General features: G+C 30.8%; 1 protein-coding gene and 1 long non-coding RNA gene across 8 annotated transcripts; one reads left to right on the top strand and one right to left on the bottom strand.

Annotated features, from left to right (window-relative positions):
- Positions 1–296: 296 nt before the first annotated feature.
- LOC117215232 (sporulation-specific protein 15) lies at positions 297–16,610 on the top strand. 7 transcript variants are annotated; one of them, XM_033461638.1, is made up of 9 exons: positions 1,943–2,185; positions 8,768–9,110; positions 10,932–11,154; positions 12,920–13,056; positions 13,262–13,483; positions 13,608–13,790; positions 13,866–13,982; positions 14,123–14,324; positions 14,752–16,610. In XM_033461638.1, exons 2-9 carry the CDS (start codon positions 8,982–8,984, stop codon positions 14,793–14,795), a joined length of 1,257 nt encoding a protein of 418 aa, XP_033317529.1. In that variant the 5' UTR covers positions 1,943–2,185; positions 8,768–8,981; the 3' UTR covers positions 14,796–16,610. The 7 variants fall into 7 exon arrangements, with proteins under 7 accessions (XP_033317542.1, XP_033317529.1, XP_033317518.1 ...); XM_033461627.1 differs by having other exon boundaries at positions 8,676–9,110; XM_033461640.1 differs by having other exon boundaries at positions 1,945–2,024; positions 8,676–9,110.
- Positions 4,725–6,561, bottom strand: LOC117215267. Its single transcript, XR_004489051.1, has 4 exons — positions 6,474–6,561; positions 6,042–6,224; positions 5,767–5,965; positions 4,725–5,671 (listed from the first exon to the last, which is right to left on the bottom strand). It is a non-coding gene; the product is annotated as an uncharacterized LOC117215267 (long non-coding RNA).
- Positions 16,611–17,348: the final 738 nt, after the last annotated feature.

Raw genomic sequence — 17,348 nt, 5'->3', positions numbered from 1 at the left:
CTATTAAAATTAATCGATAATTGATTAAATTAGGCATTATTTTAAAATCACAGTTAATAAACATAGTTAATACGCATTTTACAAATTGATAATATTGCGTAATTTAAACTATAAAGTAAATAAAAAATTATTTGCGAATTGCGTAAATAATAAATGTATGCAAAATAGAGCTGATCTGACACAATAAATTTAATTGCAATAAATTGTGCATCAAATGCACTTTTTCTGTATCTACTTCTTTACCCGCCAGATGTCAGAATGGTACAAAAAGAAAACGTGCTTGCGTAGTAGAATGCGCGAGTTATGTAGTATATATGTAGGTTATATCGTGAAAGATGCATGAGGATGGATCGTTTGATCGCAACCGTACCAAAGCAATAATATGTGAGAATCAGAAATAGCTTTAAAGTCATGTTGCGTAATATATAGTCGAAGTAATCAGAGTGAATATTAGATAGCTACTAGCTAAAGTAGGTTCCTTGATGACTAACATCTTGATTAGGGAGGTTATGTTATTGAACTGGCCGTCAATACGATTTCACGTCCGTCTGTTAACTTCATGACCCGTGCTATGATTCTCCGATCACAATGAAGAATTCGAACAACAAAGAAACCATAAATCTCCTTGATCTGTTATCGGAAAGTGATTCCGATATATCGGACTTGGATCTTACACCTAGAAAGAAGAAAGTTAAACGGTAAGAAAAACGCGCGTTTTTCAAACCTATATGTAAGCTTTCAATTAAATTTGAAGTTCTAAGTATGTAAATTATGTGTAAAATATAATACCATGTTACAGGAAACATCGGTCAAGTGCCACAGCAAAAATGAAGCAGTCTGATTCTTGTGGATGTAGCAAGTCTGATATGAGGATCATATCATTGTGGTTGGCAGCAGTCCTAATTACATTTTGGTTGATAGCACTATCCTGGCTGGCTGTTATTTTATATGGAGAAATTAAAAGGATGGATATCTCTATAAAATCAGGTAAACACATAATTCTTCATTTATGCGTGTTGTCAAGTTCATATTGATACTGATGATTGATTGTGACTGATAATTATTAAAATTACTTTATGCCGCTTTTATTCTGGAACTGATACTGGGAAAAAAACAAAGAATCATAGTGTTATTGTAAAGTAATATTAGTAAACTTGACTTAATTTATAATTTATGAACTTTATTATATTCATTTCTACTGCTTGATTCAAAATAACAAAAACTTGCGAACTAATGCATATATTTATAAAATCTTCATACTTATCTCATGTGAATGTAATTCATACTATGAAATTTTCGAGTAAAAATTCCTTTGGTGAAATATAGGTGGAATATTTTTGAATTTCCAATATACAAATGTCTATTTTTGCTATTTCCAACAGCATCGTAAATTTAGGTCGGCGTTCATTATAAAGCAGTGTATTCGACAGTAAAGATCTGACAAGAAAGTTTAAGACATAAATAGTCATAAGTAGGAACACTTTTGTTTCGGTTCATTCACTTCCGCTAAAATTATTCTTCAATCGAAATATCGATCGTTTAATGTAAAATTTAAACGTTGTGATGTTTAATGTTTTCAAGTTCAGTTTAATTTATATTTCCCATTTGTCCCATTTAAAAATGCCATATTTCTCTTTTTCTCATTTACAATTTTGCCACAAAATCCAGATAATATTCGATATGCGATTTCATTTTTTCAATATACATTTACAATTGCGACACATCAATATCTATCGAATCTTATCGGTCGCGTTATCGCTGACAATGGCTCTATTTTTCTATTTTTACGAATCTCGCGCGTTGCTGTTTTTCCTTCTCTTTCGTTCCTATTTTACTCTGTTCCTTCCACTTCGTATTAATTCAAAATTCCCTATTACCGCGAATTGTTATCATAGGGACCTAGCAGGATAGACCGAGCACGGTCGCGTACCAACCCCCAGTCAGTCGATATCTTGCGCACAGCGCGAGTGGTATGCGGTGAGATAGCAGAGGCGTTGTCTACGTTCTTCGTCTCGTATTCTATCGTTCGTAGCCTTTAATAATTCCATTTAACAAATAATGCTCGTTGATTCATTTAACAGTCTTCAATTTATTAAAGCGGTATATTAAGTTATAAATCGTGTGTTAGTACGATTTGTCGTTCCTGTATTGTGGAGTTTGTGACTCGTGAATCGATCAGAGAATCGTATGTATAATTTATACCGGACGTAGGTCAAGTTCCGCATGCACCAAGTGCTCGTGGTTTTTGGTGTTTGAAACGTTCGATGGTCGACAGGTGTACACGGTTCTATTCCTCTTTTATTGATTCCCAATCGTTCAGCGAACACATAGAAGTGTCTTTAATAGAGTGACGTACGAAAAGTCTTGTGTCTATCTCATAGGGGTGGATATACGAGGGAGTCGATTTGCTTAAGTAACCCCCGCGACTATGACGGATACGTAACACTTGCGATCACGTACACTATCGCTTGAGAATATCCGCTCCTTCCTAATTTTTCACAAGATGTAACTTGAAGCATATCCTTAAAGGAAATCGCGTTAATCCTCAGTTGGTATCGTTGAGTAGTGTATACACAATAAATACATGCGATAATTAACCGTATTTCATATGTTAGAACTGTTTAATATACTTTGATCGTTTATTCTATTGCACTTTGGTCATTTTGTCTGTCATTCTTTTTGTTTACTCATACAGAAATCATAATTGAAGCTATTTAAATCTATACCCATCATAAGAGACATGAAAATGGTATTTATAATAATTATATTATTTTCCTCATTGGTTTTATCAAAAACATAATCGTTTAATTTGCTTGGACAGCGTGTCAAAATAATTGTTACTCCACAGGTTGATTTAATTACTTTCGTGTATACCGAAAATTGGAAATGGTATATAAATTGAATACTTCTCGTTATTATTTGAAAATATTATGCAAAAATATTTCTAAATAATTGAACAATAAAGAAATAGATCACTATAATTTCAAAAAATAAAAATGACTAAAATTTTATAAAAAATTTTGATTTACTTTCAAAGGTTAGGTTATGGTTATGTTTTGATGTAAAATCAAGATGAATCTTCGTAAAACTGTTTGTAAACGAAAGAAAATGACTTTGAGCCAACGGATTTCCCGATTTCCTCTGTCTTGGAATCTGATACTTAGTGAATTATTACATCACATGAAATAATTAAGGTATCACCTACACTTTGTATTAATTGGTCGTGAGATGTAGGAGATGCAAATAGACTATTGAATTGTATTGACAAACGGTTAATCGCCTGTCAATGTAATTATCATTGAATTAATAATAGAACTACAACCATCTAAAATTACTCAGAGTAGTACATAGCATATGAATAGATGAAATTTCTGTTTTAAAAATGTACTTTCTAAATTTTTATGAGAATTCCCTCGAACGAGGTTGTATATATTATTTGATACAGCCCTGGAATTGATAAGATATGGGCGTTAAAAACAGCAGAAATTCGTAAGTTATGACTCTATGTCTTGAATAAAATATAACGAAGAAGTATTTAAAGCAACATAGGAAATTAAAATAGTAATTGATAATTTTATTACATTATCAATTACAAATTAATTTTTTTATATATATGACTAAAGAAATTAGTTCCATTAACTATATATTATAACATATCAAACTTTGAATATTTTATTTATTTTAGCGTATCATATGCTTTCCTATAAATGTATGAACATTCGCAGTTTAGTTACTATTTTTACGAATTATTTTTGAGTGGCTATTTCTAAAAACTTTCAAATAAATTCGTTAAAAGTTTTCAATTACAGCAAGATAAGATAATAGAATTAAAAGTTAAGAAAAACTATTAATTAATGAAACAATTACTGTACTACTAATTTAAAAAGACTTCGATATAGATGCATAATTATCCAAAAAATCGAGTTTATCGTCCCGGATCAATTATCCTAATGGATTTTTAATTGATAATATATTCTTAGTCTAGCCTAGAATAATATATCGTAAGATTTACTCGAAATTGAACAATATCATAAAGAAAATTCCTCTTCGATCGATGGAGGGAGAAAAAATAAAGAATAAAGAACAAAAAAGTTGGATAGAAACCAATGAAACGTTCGATTTTTCATTTGGATGTTTTGCACTGTTGTGCAAACGTAATCTGAGATGGAAGCGGCGCAACGCGATTAAGTGGCGTTGTCGATCGCTGCTAATCGCGAGTACCGCGATGATATTTGTGTCGCTCGTTGCATGTTACCGTGAAGTCATGCGTGCTCGGCTGTCGCGAAATTGGAGACTTCTAAGGAGGTGTATGAAATCAGAAGTGCATGGGTCATTTTGGATATTAGTAGAGATATCCATTTTTTGCTCAGCATTATTGCTTTTAAGAATTCTATAATTTCTCGTTGGAGAAAGGACTAATCTTACAAAGTCTTTTACAATTGTACCACGATTAGTAAGATACTTTAAATATAAGAGTTTTATTATTACAATCTACTTTTAAAAATTTTTATTTCTCTAGTTCTTTTCAATGTTACCATTACCGAGACGCTCTAAATATAAGTATTCTATTATTTTTTTATAGTTTTATTTTTGATCCAATATTTTTTCTATAATTTCTCTATGACAGAATTTCTATTTTTATAGTATCCCCTTCTTTTTCTCTCTTTTTTTAAAGAGAATTCTATTTCCGAATGGAATAAGTTGTTCTTGAGAAGAATGTGATGTTTGAAATCATTGAACATTCTATACCACATTAATTATAGTTCTATCGAAGTTTTGTTCCTTTTATGGAGCTTTCATTTGTTCAAGATTACATATTCTTGTGAAGTATATCTTTTTTGATTTTTTTACTTCTTACTTGATTAAAAATTATAATATCTCGCTTTTTGTTTTTTTTTTCATGATTTCTTTTGAAATTCCATTCTTTACTCGAGATTTTTCACTCTTGCAATATCAAAGTTCTATATTTTTTATATGTTCTCTTTTTTCATCCCGTTTGTTGTTTCTCTATCTTCCATGTTTTTGCATTCCTCTGTATCCGAACGTCTCCTTGCTTACTGCAAGAAAAAAGATACTGTTGATTATATCTTTTATTTCCACAAAGAAAATACATAGCAATTTACAAGTGCTACAAATAAATTGCCCGCTTAAAATTTAATGATATAATGATAAAAATGTAGAAAATAGTAGAATATAGATGCAAAAGTATGAAACTTTTAAATCACATGGAATTATAGCGATCCGAACAAATTTTTATCGAATACTTAGTTTTCCCTTATCTTCATCTCAGAAGCGTCAATTTCTGCTCAGAAACATTCCAAACATGTACCGAATCATTTGTCTTTCGCTCCCTTGTTTTATTGTCCAATTCGTAGATAAGGTGCACAGTGGAGAAATCTAATGGCGTCATAAAACGTTTATTAAACCCATATTCTGATATGTAAGAAATACTTATAGTTAATTAGAGTCGGATATCAATCGCTATTATCTAAACTTCCAACCAATATAAGATAAGAATATTTTTTCAACTTCATGTCTTCATGGAAAATTAATTTTCCATTTTTCCATCCAGGTCTACCAGTTAATAGGTTGTGTAGGTGATTAAGTTTAATTTATTTCCAGTTTTTTATGTAAATAGAATCGTTAGGATATTTTTTCCACCAAGTCCAACCTATTTTGTATGAAATATTTATGAAGTAGATTACTGGGAGTATAACGTAATACGTATTATTTTTATTTATTTTCTTGAAGTTTTTTTTTACTTACAAATACGTATTCATATATTTTATAAAGCTTATTTCTCGCTTGCTTATTATTGTAGTGTTGTATTTTACTAACTTTCTATCATCTTTGGATCATTGATGACACTAATAGCTTTCTAATTCGACATATTTTCTCTTACATGTATTTTTATTTTATATTATATATTTAATGCAACGAAAATATACAATTAATGAAATAAAAGCTACAATATGTGTGAAATTAAATATTCTACAATTTAGTAATTTGTAATAACTTTTATTAATAATTTAATAACTTACGCTTCTCTAAGCGAAGTTGTGATCGATTGAAGGTTAATACGTTTATAACTCTCTGCATATGTATAACAACTGTGACATCTGTAACGATTTCCATATTATAGCAAGGTCTTGACTTGACCCCCTGTAATGTCATACAGTTTAAAAGTTCTCTAGGAGCAAGTTATTCATTTGCGGAACTAAAGGCTAAAATAAAGATAAAAAGTATAAATACATGTTTTCAATTATTGTTTCTAAACAAAGGTATAGATTAAAAACTAAATATACTTCAACTTCCTCACATTCGTCAAACATACTTTTAAAAACAAACGAGCGATCCACTGGATTATCATTTAAAACAAAAATTCCATTTTCAGAACATTAATTATAACGCAGTCGATACCAATCAACACATCCAATTACAAGCAGCTTTTTACAATTAAAAAGTTTCCTTACTATAACAGTAAAATAACCATCATAACTCGACGACAACCACATCTGGTCCATTGTTCTCCATTCTTTCTCGCTAGATACACGATCACGCGCGTTCAATTTGCTTTTGTATGAATGTATATACCTGCACAAATATGTACTCAGAACGATGTTCATTCATGTGGTAGTGTATTCGTACGGATGTTACCTGTATACGTTGTCAGGTACGACGGGCAGACGATGATAAGAGAACCCGCAGTATGAAACGTTTCGTGGCGATGTTCGGTTCGTGACGCGATTCCTCTTGTTCCATCACGCCTTTCTTCGTGTTTTTCTCCTTGTCTATGACAGTGATCAATTGCGAATACCGAGTTTCGTAATACGACGACGACGATATATCTATAAGTAAACAAATAGTGACGATTCATAGTGTAAGATTTACAATGTCCTTTTCAATTGACAGAGGTTTTTTTAGTATTCTATTGAGTTTCGTTTCGAATTTGTTATGTCATAATCTTATTTTAGTTTCAACCTAGAGAAAGACTCGTATTTTAAGAAAGTCTTTGGCACACAATTGATGCGTGTATCGTAATAATGATTCTTTCATATTTTTTACAAATTAAAAAAATTTTTTAACAATAGGAAGATACGATTCGGTAGAATATGACGCAGGAATTCTTCGAGTTTTATCATAAGTTTCCTTCCATCTGGTTTAGTTCCACTGGCGGCTTCCGGTCGATGCTCGTGGGTTGAGGAGTTGGAGTGCTTGGTGTTATGGCGTCGTTGTAGCCATAGTTTAACTTCAATTATCTCCAGAATTATTGAATTCGTTTAAACGAAGATTTTTTATCTTTACAACCGGGGAAGAAAGTTCCCGTAAGATAAAATAACGTATTCATAAAATTGTGATTTTATACTTTGCTTTAGGCAATGTTATGTCAATGTTATGTTACATGCTATAGATATCAGTTGCATTATACTTAAGGAATCATTAATAATCTACGTAATACTCATAATCTATGTAAATATAAACATCAATTTATAATGCACATATATTAATTCTGCATCACATCTTGTACGATTAAAATTCATGCTTTACTTTAATTACAGTTTCAATTTTTTTTAATAAATCAGTATTAAGGCACATTTATAAGCAGCCACTAGTAATTACAAACATTTTAACAACAACAAAAAATTGCAAACTACTTGAACTATACATAATCTACATAAAAATGTAAATTATTTTAGATTATTTTACCTCGCATTGAATTTTAAAATTCATATTGGAGGATGTGTAAAATTCAACTTGCTAAAATTCGATAGTCCTTCACTTGATAGTGTTGCGTTGCTAACAACGCATATGTAAAATGTACATACGTTCAAGTGCTTTATTCGAGTTTCCTTATCTAACGAGTCGACTACCTTGAACGATTTCGACTGATACACTTAAATTGTTTACAATCATCGTGGTCACGTTATCGTACCTTGTGCCCATTTTTTTATGTTCTTCCTTTCTTTTTTTTTCGTTTCTCCTTCCTTCTTTCTTGCTGTTCCTCGTTTTTTCTTAGCTAGTCGAGGTTCTGTTTGCCGTTGCCTTTCTGGCGTGCTTTTGTTCCTCCTGACCTCTTTTCGTACCACTCGAGGGCCGATCCCTTGCTGTTGTAGCATCCCGATCGATCGATCGATATTGCGATACGGGGGTATGCTGAAGAAATCGTTGCTAGATTTTTAGAAGCTTGACTATGATCGATTGTTCTCCCGATGAAAGAATTTTTGAACAATAGAGGAGCTGAAAAAAGAAATGGGAATATAGAATCTTTCCAAGAGTGTTTGGATATCCAGATATTGAGAAAAGTCTAGGAATACAAATTTTGGAAAGGCAGAGGTGGTCTGTACGGTAAACGAATTTCTCAATAATTGAAAAATTGAGAATATTTGCAAATACACTGTACAATTCTCTTAGTTTTAACAAACATACATTTAGATAATTGTAAATTATTAAATAATTAATGAATTCACAGTCATAGGACATATAATGAGAATGCTGAATACTCAGAGTTAAAAGAAGCTATTACGCTATTGTCTAGTTTTTCCAAATTTTTAAAATTCACTCTAGTCGTTTCTCATAAAACTGTTCCATTATAAAAATATTATACAATATTTGAAACAAAAAAAATGAAACGGGTCGAAACATACATCTTGATGTGCAAACTCAACTGTTTTTAGAGGAAATGATCACGCGATACGATACCAATGAATATTCTATTCGCGGCAACGATAGGATCGGAAAAATGTGATCACAGAGCTGTGAATTATAGATCGTCGCGTTCTCGCAGTTTGAAACGGTGAAAACGCGACCGGATTTTAAGCACGGAAATGAACCTGCTGCGAACGATTATCAACGTGTGTGTATCGTGCAAAGGTTGATAAAGAAGTATAGAGAAATAAAGAAAGAAAAGAAAGGAAGGTCTCCTCGTGCGCGACAAGCTCGCGTGAAACGAAACGAAGATAGGCGGTTCGGTGTTGCTTGAGATGGACTCAGTGGCGGTGACAGTGCCCCTTCGTCAGCCGACGAAGAAGATGAAGAAACGGAAGGAGCTCGATGCCTTGGCGCCTCCGCACATTGTTTCCCGCCGGAGTTCCGGAAAACGTAGCTCTCAAGTACGTATCGATTGACCGTGACCAAAAATGTTCTCTGAAACGAGATGGAATCCTTTGTAAAATTTTTCGAATTTGTAAAAATGTAGATTTTCAAAGGAAATGTATTTTGAAATCGAAGACTTGTATATGCGTTTAGGTAATAAGATGATTTTTAATAAGAATGAAATATTCTTTATAAAGTGATTACCGTTTGTAGACCTTCTTGTAAACATTGAAGCCTTTTTAGGAAAATGTTTTTTAAATTGAGAATTGTATTTGTGTTTAAATGCTAGAGGCGTTTTCTGATAAGAATAAAATACCTTCTAAAATTTCGTTTTTTAAATTTCTTAAATCTATGACACTTGACATTTCTTTCAAGTTAAAACATATTCATAAATTATTTCGCGCTTTGATTGAATCATCAGAAAATAGCTAATTAGACCGACGAAAGTTTTGGAACAAATATAAAATTTTGAAACTTGAAATGGAAATATGTATTGCTTATATAATTTCTTATTTTAAGTAGTTTATAACAATTAATAAAAACAAATATAAATACTTATATAATATTTTATGTTTTGGATAAACTGCGAATAAGATGGCTACTTAAGGTATAGCAAATGATACTTAGTGAGAATTTCTGGATAAATCTGAAATTTTACCAAACTGGAATTGGAAATGTTCTCAATGGGAATACAGAATATTCTCGATTTCATTAATTTGTAAAATGTGAAATGTATGAAACAATTATAAAATGTATGTGTAATAATAATATGTATGATAATATACATCAATAATAATATATAATATAACATCAATAATATTTACATTGGGTATAATATTATATGGACCATAGGTGGTATTAATAATGTATGAAATGTTGTTTCGTGGAAAAGTTTGTACTAACAGTAAGCAGAGAATGGATAAGAGACTTATATGTAAGAGGATTAGACAAGAGGATTAAAGTTTATAGACAAGTAGTACAGGATTTTATCTAATTGGCACATTTCCTGGCTGTTTCACCTTTATTCTGTTTGCTTCTAATTGGCTTTTCTTTGCTACTTTATGTATAATACTAAATATCAAATGTTTAATCTTGTTAAAATTATGCGAATAATTGTTCTAAGTACTCAATACTCTAAGTATTCATCTTGATTCATTCATCCTTTTTGTTGCTTCTTTTTCTGTATAAAATTAAATAATCGTAAATTTTGTTTTTTAATTTTCTTTTAAACAATCAATCTAAAACGACCATAAATTGCATCTTATACAACTGTATGCAATGCGTATATGTTATAGCTATATATTTTCTTATTCATATTATCTTATTCAACTCAATTGACCTTTTGATTGACCACGATACGTCTATCATTCTTTCAGAAGGTTATTTTCTTATTTGGGCAGTTGGAATAACAAATGGTACCTAAAACAAGTATTTAATTATTATATTTACTTTAAATCCTGAATGGAAGAGAAATGACATTATCTTGAAAACTATCATAAAAAAGAACAAAATTTAACAATATCTGGATTAAGAACCTAACATTTTATTTTAGTAACAAATTTAGTAACATCTTGAATTGATCATGAAACATTGGAAGAAATATTTCCATCTCAAAGAACAGATATGTATTGTAACTTCCCAACATTTTAAGTAAACAGGCTTAAAAGAAAAACAAAATTAAATTAAAAACAGATTACAAAATAAATGAATAAATTATTTAAAAAATTATAGAGACGTTTTGGAATAGTATAAATATGAGGAGATTTTGTAAGAAATAAACGTCAAGGAAAAAGGCTTGGAAAAGACAGACTGGGACTGATCATCCTAACAATTTCTAGGAGTTACTATCAGATAGCAGCGACGAACGGTCGGAATACTGGAATATATCGACTAGAAATGGCCGCAAATGCAGAGGCAGACGAAGTCGAGCTTGTCCTGGATTTTTTAAAGCTTGTAGTGCCTTTCTGGCTTGTGCCTCTGTATTAGCAACCGCTAGTTTAATTTGGCTGTTCATCGACGTTCGTCAGCAACTTACTGCTCTACGGACCGAACTGGACCAAGGTATATTGCATCTTTGAAGAACGCTCATCAGAGAGACTTCTAAAAAAAGAAATACTTTATTTTAGATCCAAGTTAGAATTGAATTAAGGATTTACGTATGTATAGGGTATTTCGTTTTAATTTAGATTCTATATTTTGCATAATAAACACGATTCATAATCCTTATTACATAAAACACAGACTACAAATTAAAAATTAAATACCTGAAAAAAGATATTTTATTTCAATTCAAATCTAAAATTAAGTTAACAGCTTACATAAAGTTGGAGTAGGTACTTAATCTTAATTTATATTATTTATATATATATATATTTCTTTACTTCGGCTTCACAGCCAAAAAAAAAACTTGATTTATAATATAATTCACACATTTATCTATTTTATGTAATAAATACGAAAGAAAAGTTCTTTCATAGATCCATCATTCAAATTAATTTCATACGCTTACCAATTAGGACGGTTAGAGTAATGTAATTGTAATTTATATTTTGTATTTTACATCATGAAAATTGTTAATGAAATCCATCAAGTAAGATATAGAATTTAAATTAGAATTAAATGTCGTAAAATTAATTCAAATTAATTACCCTCACTTAAATCTAATTTAAACTATTATAATCATCTATAATCCAATGACACAAACTAAGGGGTTAAAATAGATTATTCTTAAATTATATAACTCTACCCAAACTGTTATACGAGTCACTTACGATCCAATAATACAGATTGAGTAATACAGTAATTGATTCAATAATAATAGAAATTCGAGAAATTAAGAAAAACTTTAATTGAAAAGGGAAAGAATTCAAGGCGAAGAGTTTAATTAAATTCTTTTCGCTTGAAAGTCAAGAACACTTCTTTTATCTTTCGTTTTATTTTTATTTTTTTCATAAATCCAATCACGTTGTTACGTGAATCGATCCCCGTATAATCGAGTTCCAGAATAGAAATGCGTCTTGTAACTTTTTTTCTCTTCTTTCATTTTTATATTTCTTTTACTTTAGTTTCCTTTTTAGCAGATTATGTTAATTTGTGGCTCAAAGGTATTTATAAAATAAGGCTGTTAATATGAAGCTAAGTACGTAATTCGCTTATAATGCGAGGATCATGGTCGCATAGTAATATGCTTAACCAAGCGAGATCGTCAGTCCGATACGCTGACAAATATTGGATTATGTACTTGGTGTTGATTGGTAGAAATTATTCCAACTATTCTCTGTCAGGTCTTTGAGGATAATTGCGATGCACATGAAGAAAAGTAATTCTTAAGTTAACATAAATCCGATATTCGAATACTGAGATATTTTAAAGTTGATATCAGAGTTGTTGGAGTACCAAGAAATTTTAAGTTGGTATCAATATTTATCTACTTTAAATAAATACATATTAAATTATTTCGATATCACCTACGTCCAACTAAGAATTTTCGGAAGTTTCTTATTATTCAAGTATTCTTATTACAACTCGACTTTAAACATTGCTTTATTTGTTTTTGCAATGAATATAAATTCGTAATCAATGATGATATTTCAAGTATTTGATGAAGTTTATTTATTTTAATCCTCACAGGCCGGATTATGTCTTTAAGACTGATTTCAATAGGAAACAAATAGATTACGATTCGATAATGTTTACTCATCGTACCTGTTTGTTTCTGGTTAAAATATTCGATAAGATTTTATCGATTCTGGAATTATTGTATCACGTATAAATACTCGTATCGAAACGAGAAAAAAGAGAAAACAAGATATCGTTTACATTGCAGTTATAGCCGGTAGCGAAGGTGTTCCCGATGCCCTGCAAAAATGTCACTCTCTGTCGAGAGATCTTCAGAACAACCAGAGCATTATCTTCACTCATTTATCAGATCTCAAGCTTCAAATCAGTAATTTTACAACGCAGGTAATTTCATGATGCTCGAATTTTTTAAGCGTAATTTCTTAACATAAAAATTTTTTTCTTGGAAATAAAAAAAAATGATATTCAATAATGATTACTAATTTTTCATTAATAAATATATTAAATATTCTTAATTTACATAGAAAAATTATTAATATGCTATATGGTATAATAAGTGATTTATTTTTACACGAAAATTTATTTACAGCTAGCACTTATTCAACGTATTATGCATCATGCAAAAGGTTGGTTCAACGAGGGCCCAGCATTATTTAAAGTGCAAGGAGATTTGAAGGACCTTTCCAGTAGTGTGGTGTCATTTGGGAGCCAAATACAAGATCTGAGTAGCACAGTAACAACATTGAAAGAATCAAATGCTAGGATACAAGATGTCCAAACAACAATACAACAGAATGTTACCAGTATCAAGGTTCATAATCAAACTTTTCTCATTAAAATTTTCCATAAATGCATAAAAATCTGGTCTACTTGCAATCTACTTCTATATCAAGAGTAGAATTTAAAAAATTATTTTTCATTTCTTTTTATTATAGAACACAGTGACAGAATTGTCAAATATTACACAAAAGCCTCAGATATTGATTACAAATGAGACAAAGATAAAGACTGAACAATTGAATGCGACAATCGTACATTTATCTGATAAATTGATGGACATCAATGAAACATTGTCAAGAGCTGTGCAATGGGTGGCAGAAGATCAGAAGAAAGATCATGTAAATGTTTGAGAATTTATAAAAGATGAAAGTTGTGATGTGCTCACTGATTGAAAAATGTGATATGTTTCGCAGGACAAACTGGTATTGCTTCAGGAAACCACTCAAAATGTTAGCATGAAGGTGATATCCTTAGAAAGAGAGTGTGTGAAAACTACCATACTACAATCTGTTAAGGAACTGGATACTCAAGTACGTTTACGTTCCATATGATCTAAAAAATAATTACCTAGTATAACTTGTCAGATAACCTTTGCAGAGAGATTCTTTATCAAAGATTATTTTTTTGGAGAAAATATTTGTATCTTTTTATAAATTTATAAATTTCGTAGGTGAAAGAAATTCACACAGCTAACGACGAAATTAGCAAGAAAATGAAGCAATTAGAACAATCGTACGATAGTTTAAAAAATTCAACGAGCTTGATATTGGCGGCGATACCGGATATCCAGACCCAAAGGCTGATCAAGACGAAGATTTTGGAGGAGTCGATCGGTGACGTCGCGACCACGGAACAAGATCGCAGTGTGTTAGGTGAGTTCTTTCGTTCAACCGTCTTAGACCTTGACTTGAAAAGCAAACGTCTGCTCGTGCAGACGAAACAACAAATATTTGATTTCCCTGTTAGACGTATATATGTACCCGTGTTCCTATGTATCCTTCTATTTATGGGAAATTCACATGTAATAAACACATTTCTTTCATTCTAATTTTAGTTTTACTTATTGTAGAATGTTACATTTTCACAATATTGTAAAAAATTTGCAAAATTTTGTAGGATATTGACATAAACGATTATTGAAATAAAAGTATAATGGCAAAATTTTCGAATCTCGAAAAATAATGAATAAATTTTCGAATTCCTAGGTAATAATAGAATTGATAAAGTCTCCATACATGGATCTTAGTGGAATATAATAATAAACTAACAAACATTAAACAAATTCTTTTTATTTTTCAGTATCAAATGAGGCGCCGTCGAAACGCTTGAGGTCAGATCCGTAAAATGTTTCTAGAGGAATTTATAATATGGTGATGTTCGAGCAAACTTTCATCTTGTACGATAGCAAAAGCGAATCAGCTGTTTCCTAGGAAGAACATAAGCAGACATCGCGCGTGTGTATGTGTAAATATTAAATAAATTAAGTACGTTGAGAAATTCCATGTATATAGAGAGGTAAATACTTATGACCTGAATCATGTGATCTCTCTTTGTCTTTGTCCCTAAGTGTGCACAGAATGATCTACGAGAATATTTAAGTGGATTATCCTGTTGAATAAAAGAAGGAGAAGAAAAAAAAAGATAATGTCTGAAAACTGAGAGCTATTTATAAACGAGCAATAAGATATACGTTGAATCGTCTAGTACGTACTGTCCAGGTCGAATACCGTGTGACAAATGCCAATTTTTAAAGCACGCCACGGCCTGTAATGCGGCTACCTGAATTTATTCAGATACACCATCGAAAAAGTACAAAGAGCGTTTACACTTGTTCTTGCGTTACGAAACATAGACGAGGAAACAAAAAGGAGGAATAAAACGAAAATAAGCCAAAAAAAAAAGAATAAAAAATTTAGAAGGCGTATATCCATACTACGATGTCCACTAATTCGCAATAAAGTTTTCTACTCTTCTACTATTTATAGCGCAGCATAGTCTATCGATTTGCCAAATGTTAGAGAGATTCAACAATCTGCGAACATTCTACACGTTAACGATTGATTTTGTTTTCGGTTATTCATAGATTATTCATCTTTTTAGTAATGACATATTGTAGAGTGTTCAAAACTAAAAGTATGGTGGAAGTGTACTGTCACCAGAAAGTTTGTTTAGCCAGTATATAGTGAACAAAACGCATTGTGTAGGGTTTTTATTCAACCTAAACAAAAAAGTATAACAAAATGGTAATGTTGTACTTTCATGTTTGTTTATTTTCCTGTACAGGGTGATCATTTTTATCATTTTTAATTTTATTTTTAAGAAAAGGAACTTACAGATGATGTTAAACTATTCTTAAAGTAAATAAGTAGATATATGCGAAGAATATTTTAAGGCCATTTAGATTTTTTAAACAGTATCTTGAAAGAGTTAACATTTTTATATTTTAATCTACATACAGTGGCTTATAAAGATATTTGAACATTCATCACAAAATATTTTTATGTACATATTATGTGTATTATAAAACATTTTGATATCTCATCATCACTGCAATGAGATCCAACTATCATGATTATATTCAAAATGTTTTGTATAATACACATAACATAAATACATCATAATACATCAAATATTTCTATAAATGTACAAGTACCTCTCGTGAGCCACTATATCTAATGTTTTACCGTCCATCTTGATTTCTTTCAAACGTATTTTGTAAGGTACGTTCAACTATGTGCAATTTAATGGATCACCTTGTATGAGACAATGTAAATGTACTGTAATCCGTAAACAGTTTGTAATTAGCGTTATTATATTTTAAACGCACTCTAAACCCATTTGTGTTATGTAAGAGGTGATACACGCTAAGTTTCGACTTTTCTCTGCGTTTGAATGTTGTATAATGATTTTACGCGCGTAGCCATTTTTGGTGGACTGTAGCAATTGTGAATATAGCGTATCTAAACGAGTGTTCGTTCAGTTTAGCGAAGAACGAAACAACCTATCCACAGGTGGAAATGGAAGGTAAAAAAGGAATAATAATGACGAATCGCGTGAGAAAGTTGTATGAAATTGGTATGAATGTATAAAGAGAAAAACAACGCGTATAAACGACAATACGTCGATATGTGAATAAAGAATTGATTATTCAGATTCAATTATGCTGTTCTTTTCTCTATTTCCTGTTGCTAGTTTATATCTATTTCTAATATGAAATTCCATCAAATAATGAAATGTTTGAATAAATACTGCTCTTTATTAGATATTAAAAAAGAACTAAGGAGATGCATCCAAAATTCGTTAATAAAACAAGCTTCTTTCCCTTCAGTGAATCTTAGCTGGAATGTTTACCTCTACCTAACTCGTTCATCAAATCTACTAGTATATTCATTATTGTTTATAATGGTTTTTATAAAACTTAATATTTTTTTATCTTTTACTTATTTTATGAACAGTATTTACCTCGTCGTATGTGATTTAAAATTAAATAATGAAATTCATGACTTACAAAAAGATGGCTAACTACTCTTCTGGATCTTTGGATTTCATTTATGTAATTTTTCAACTAAAAAAAAAGAAATAAACTTTTCATTATTATGTACCTCATTGATAATTCTATGTAGATAAATACGTATAATGAAAATATTTAATTAGCTTAGAAAATTTCGAATTTGTATCTTCATGACTTCGCGTATAACTGACATGCGTATTTGACTGCTCAAATTGAATTTGTATCACGTAGTTGATCCATGTTTTTTAATTATCGAGCTATGACATTTTAATAAAGACTTTTAATCATTCAAAATCGCTGAAAGAAAATTAACTGAAGGTTGACTCGAGACCCTTTCGATACGAGCGATTTTCTAATTTTCAAATATTCGAAACGTCAACTAAAT

This window comes from Bombus bifarius, unplaced genomic scaffold (genome assembly GCF_011952205.1).
Source record: "Bombus bifarius isolate JDL3187 unplaced genomic scaffold, Bbif_JDL3187 scf7180000007973, whole genome shotgun sequence".
Lineage (NCBI taxonomy): Eukaryota > Metazoa > Arthropoda > Insecta > Hymenoptera > Apidae > Bombus > Bombus bifarius.
The sequence above is the reverse complement of the archived record's forward strand: the minus strand, read 5'-3'. Positions and strand labels throughout refer to the sequence as shown.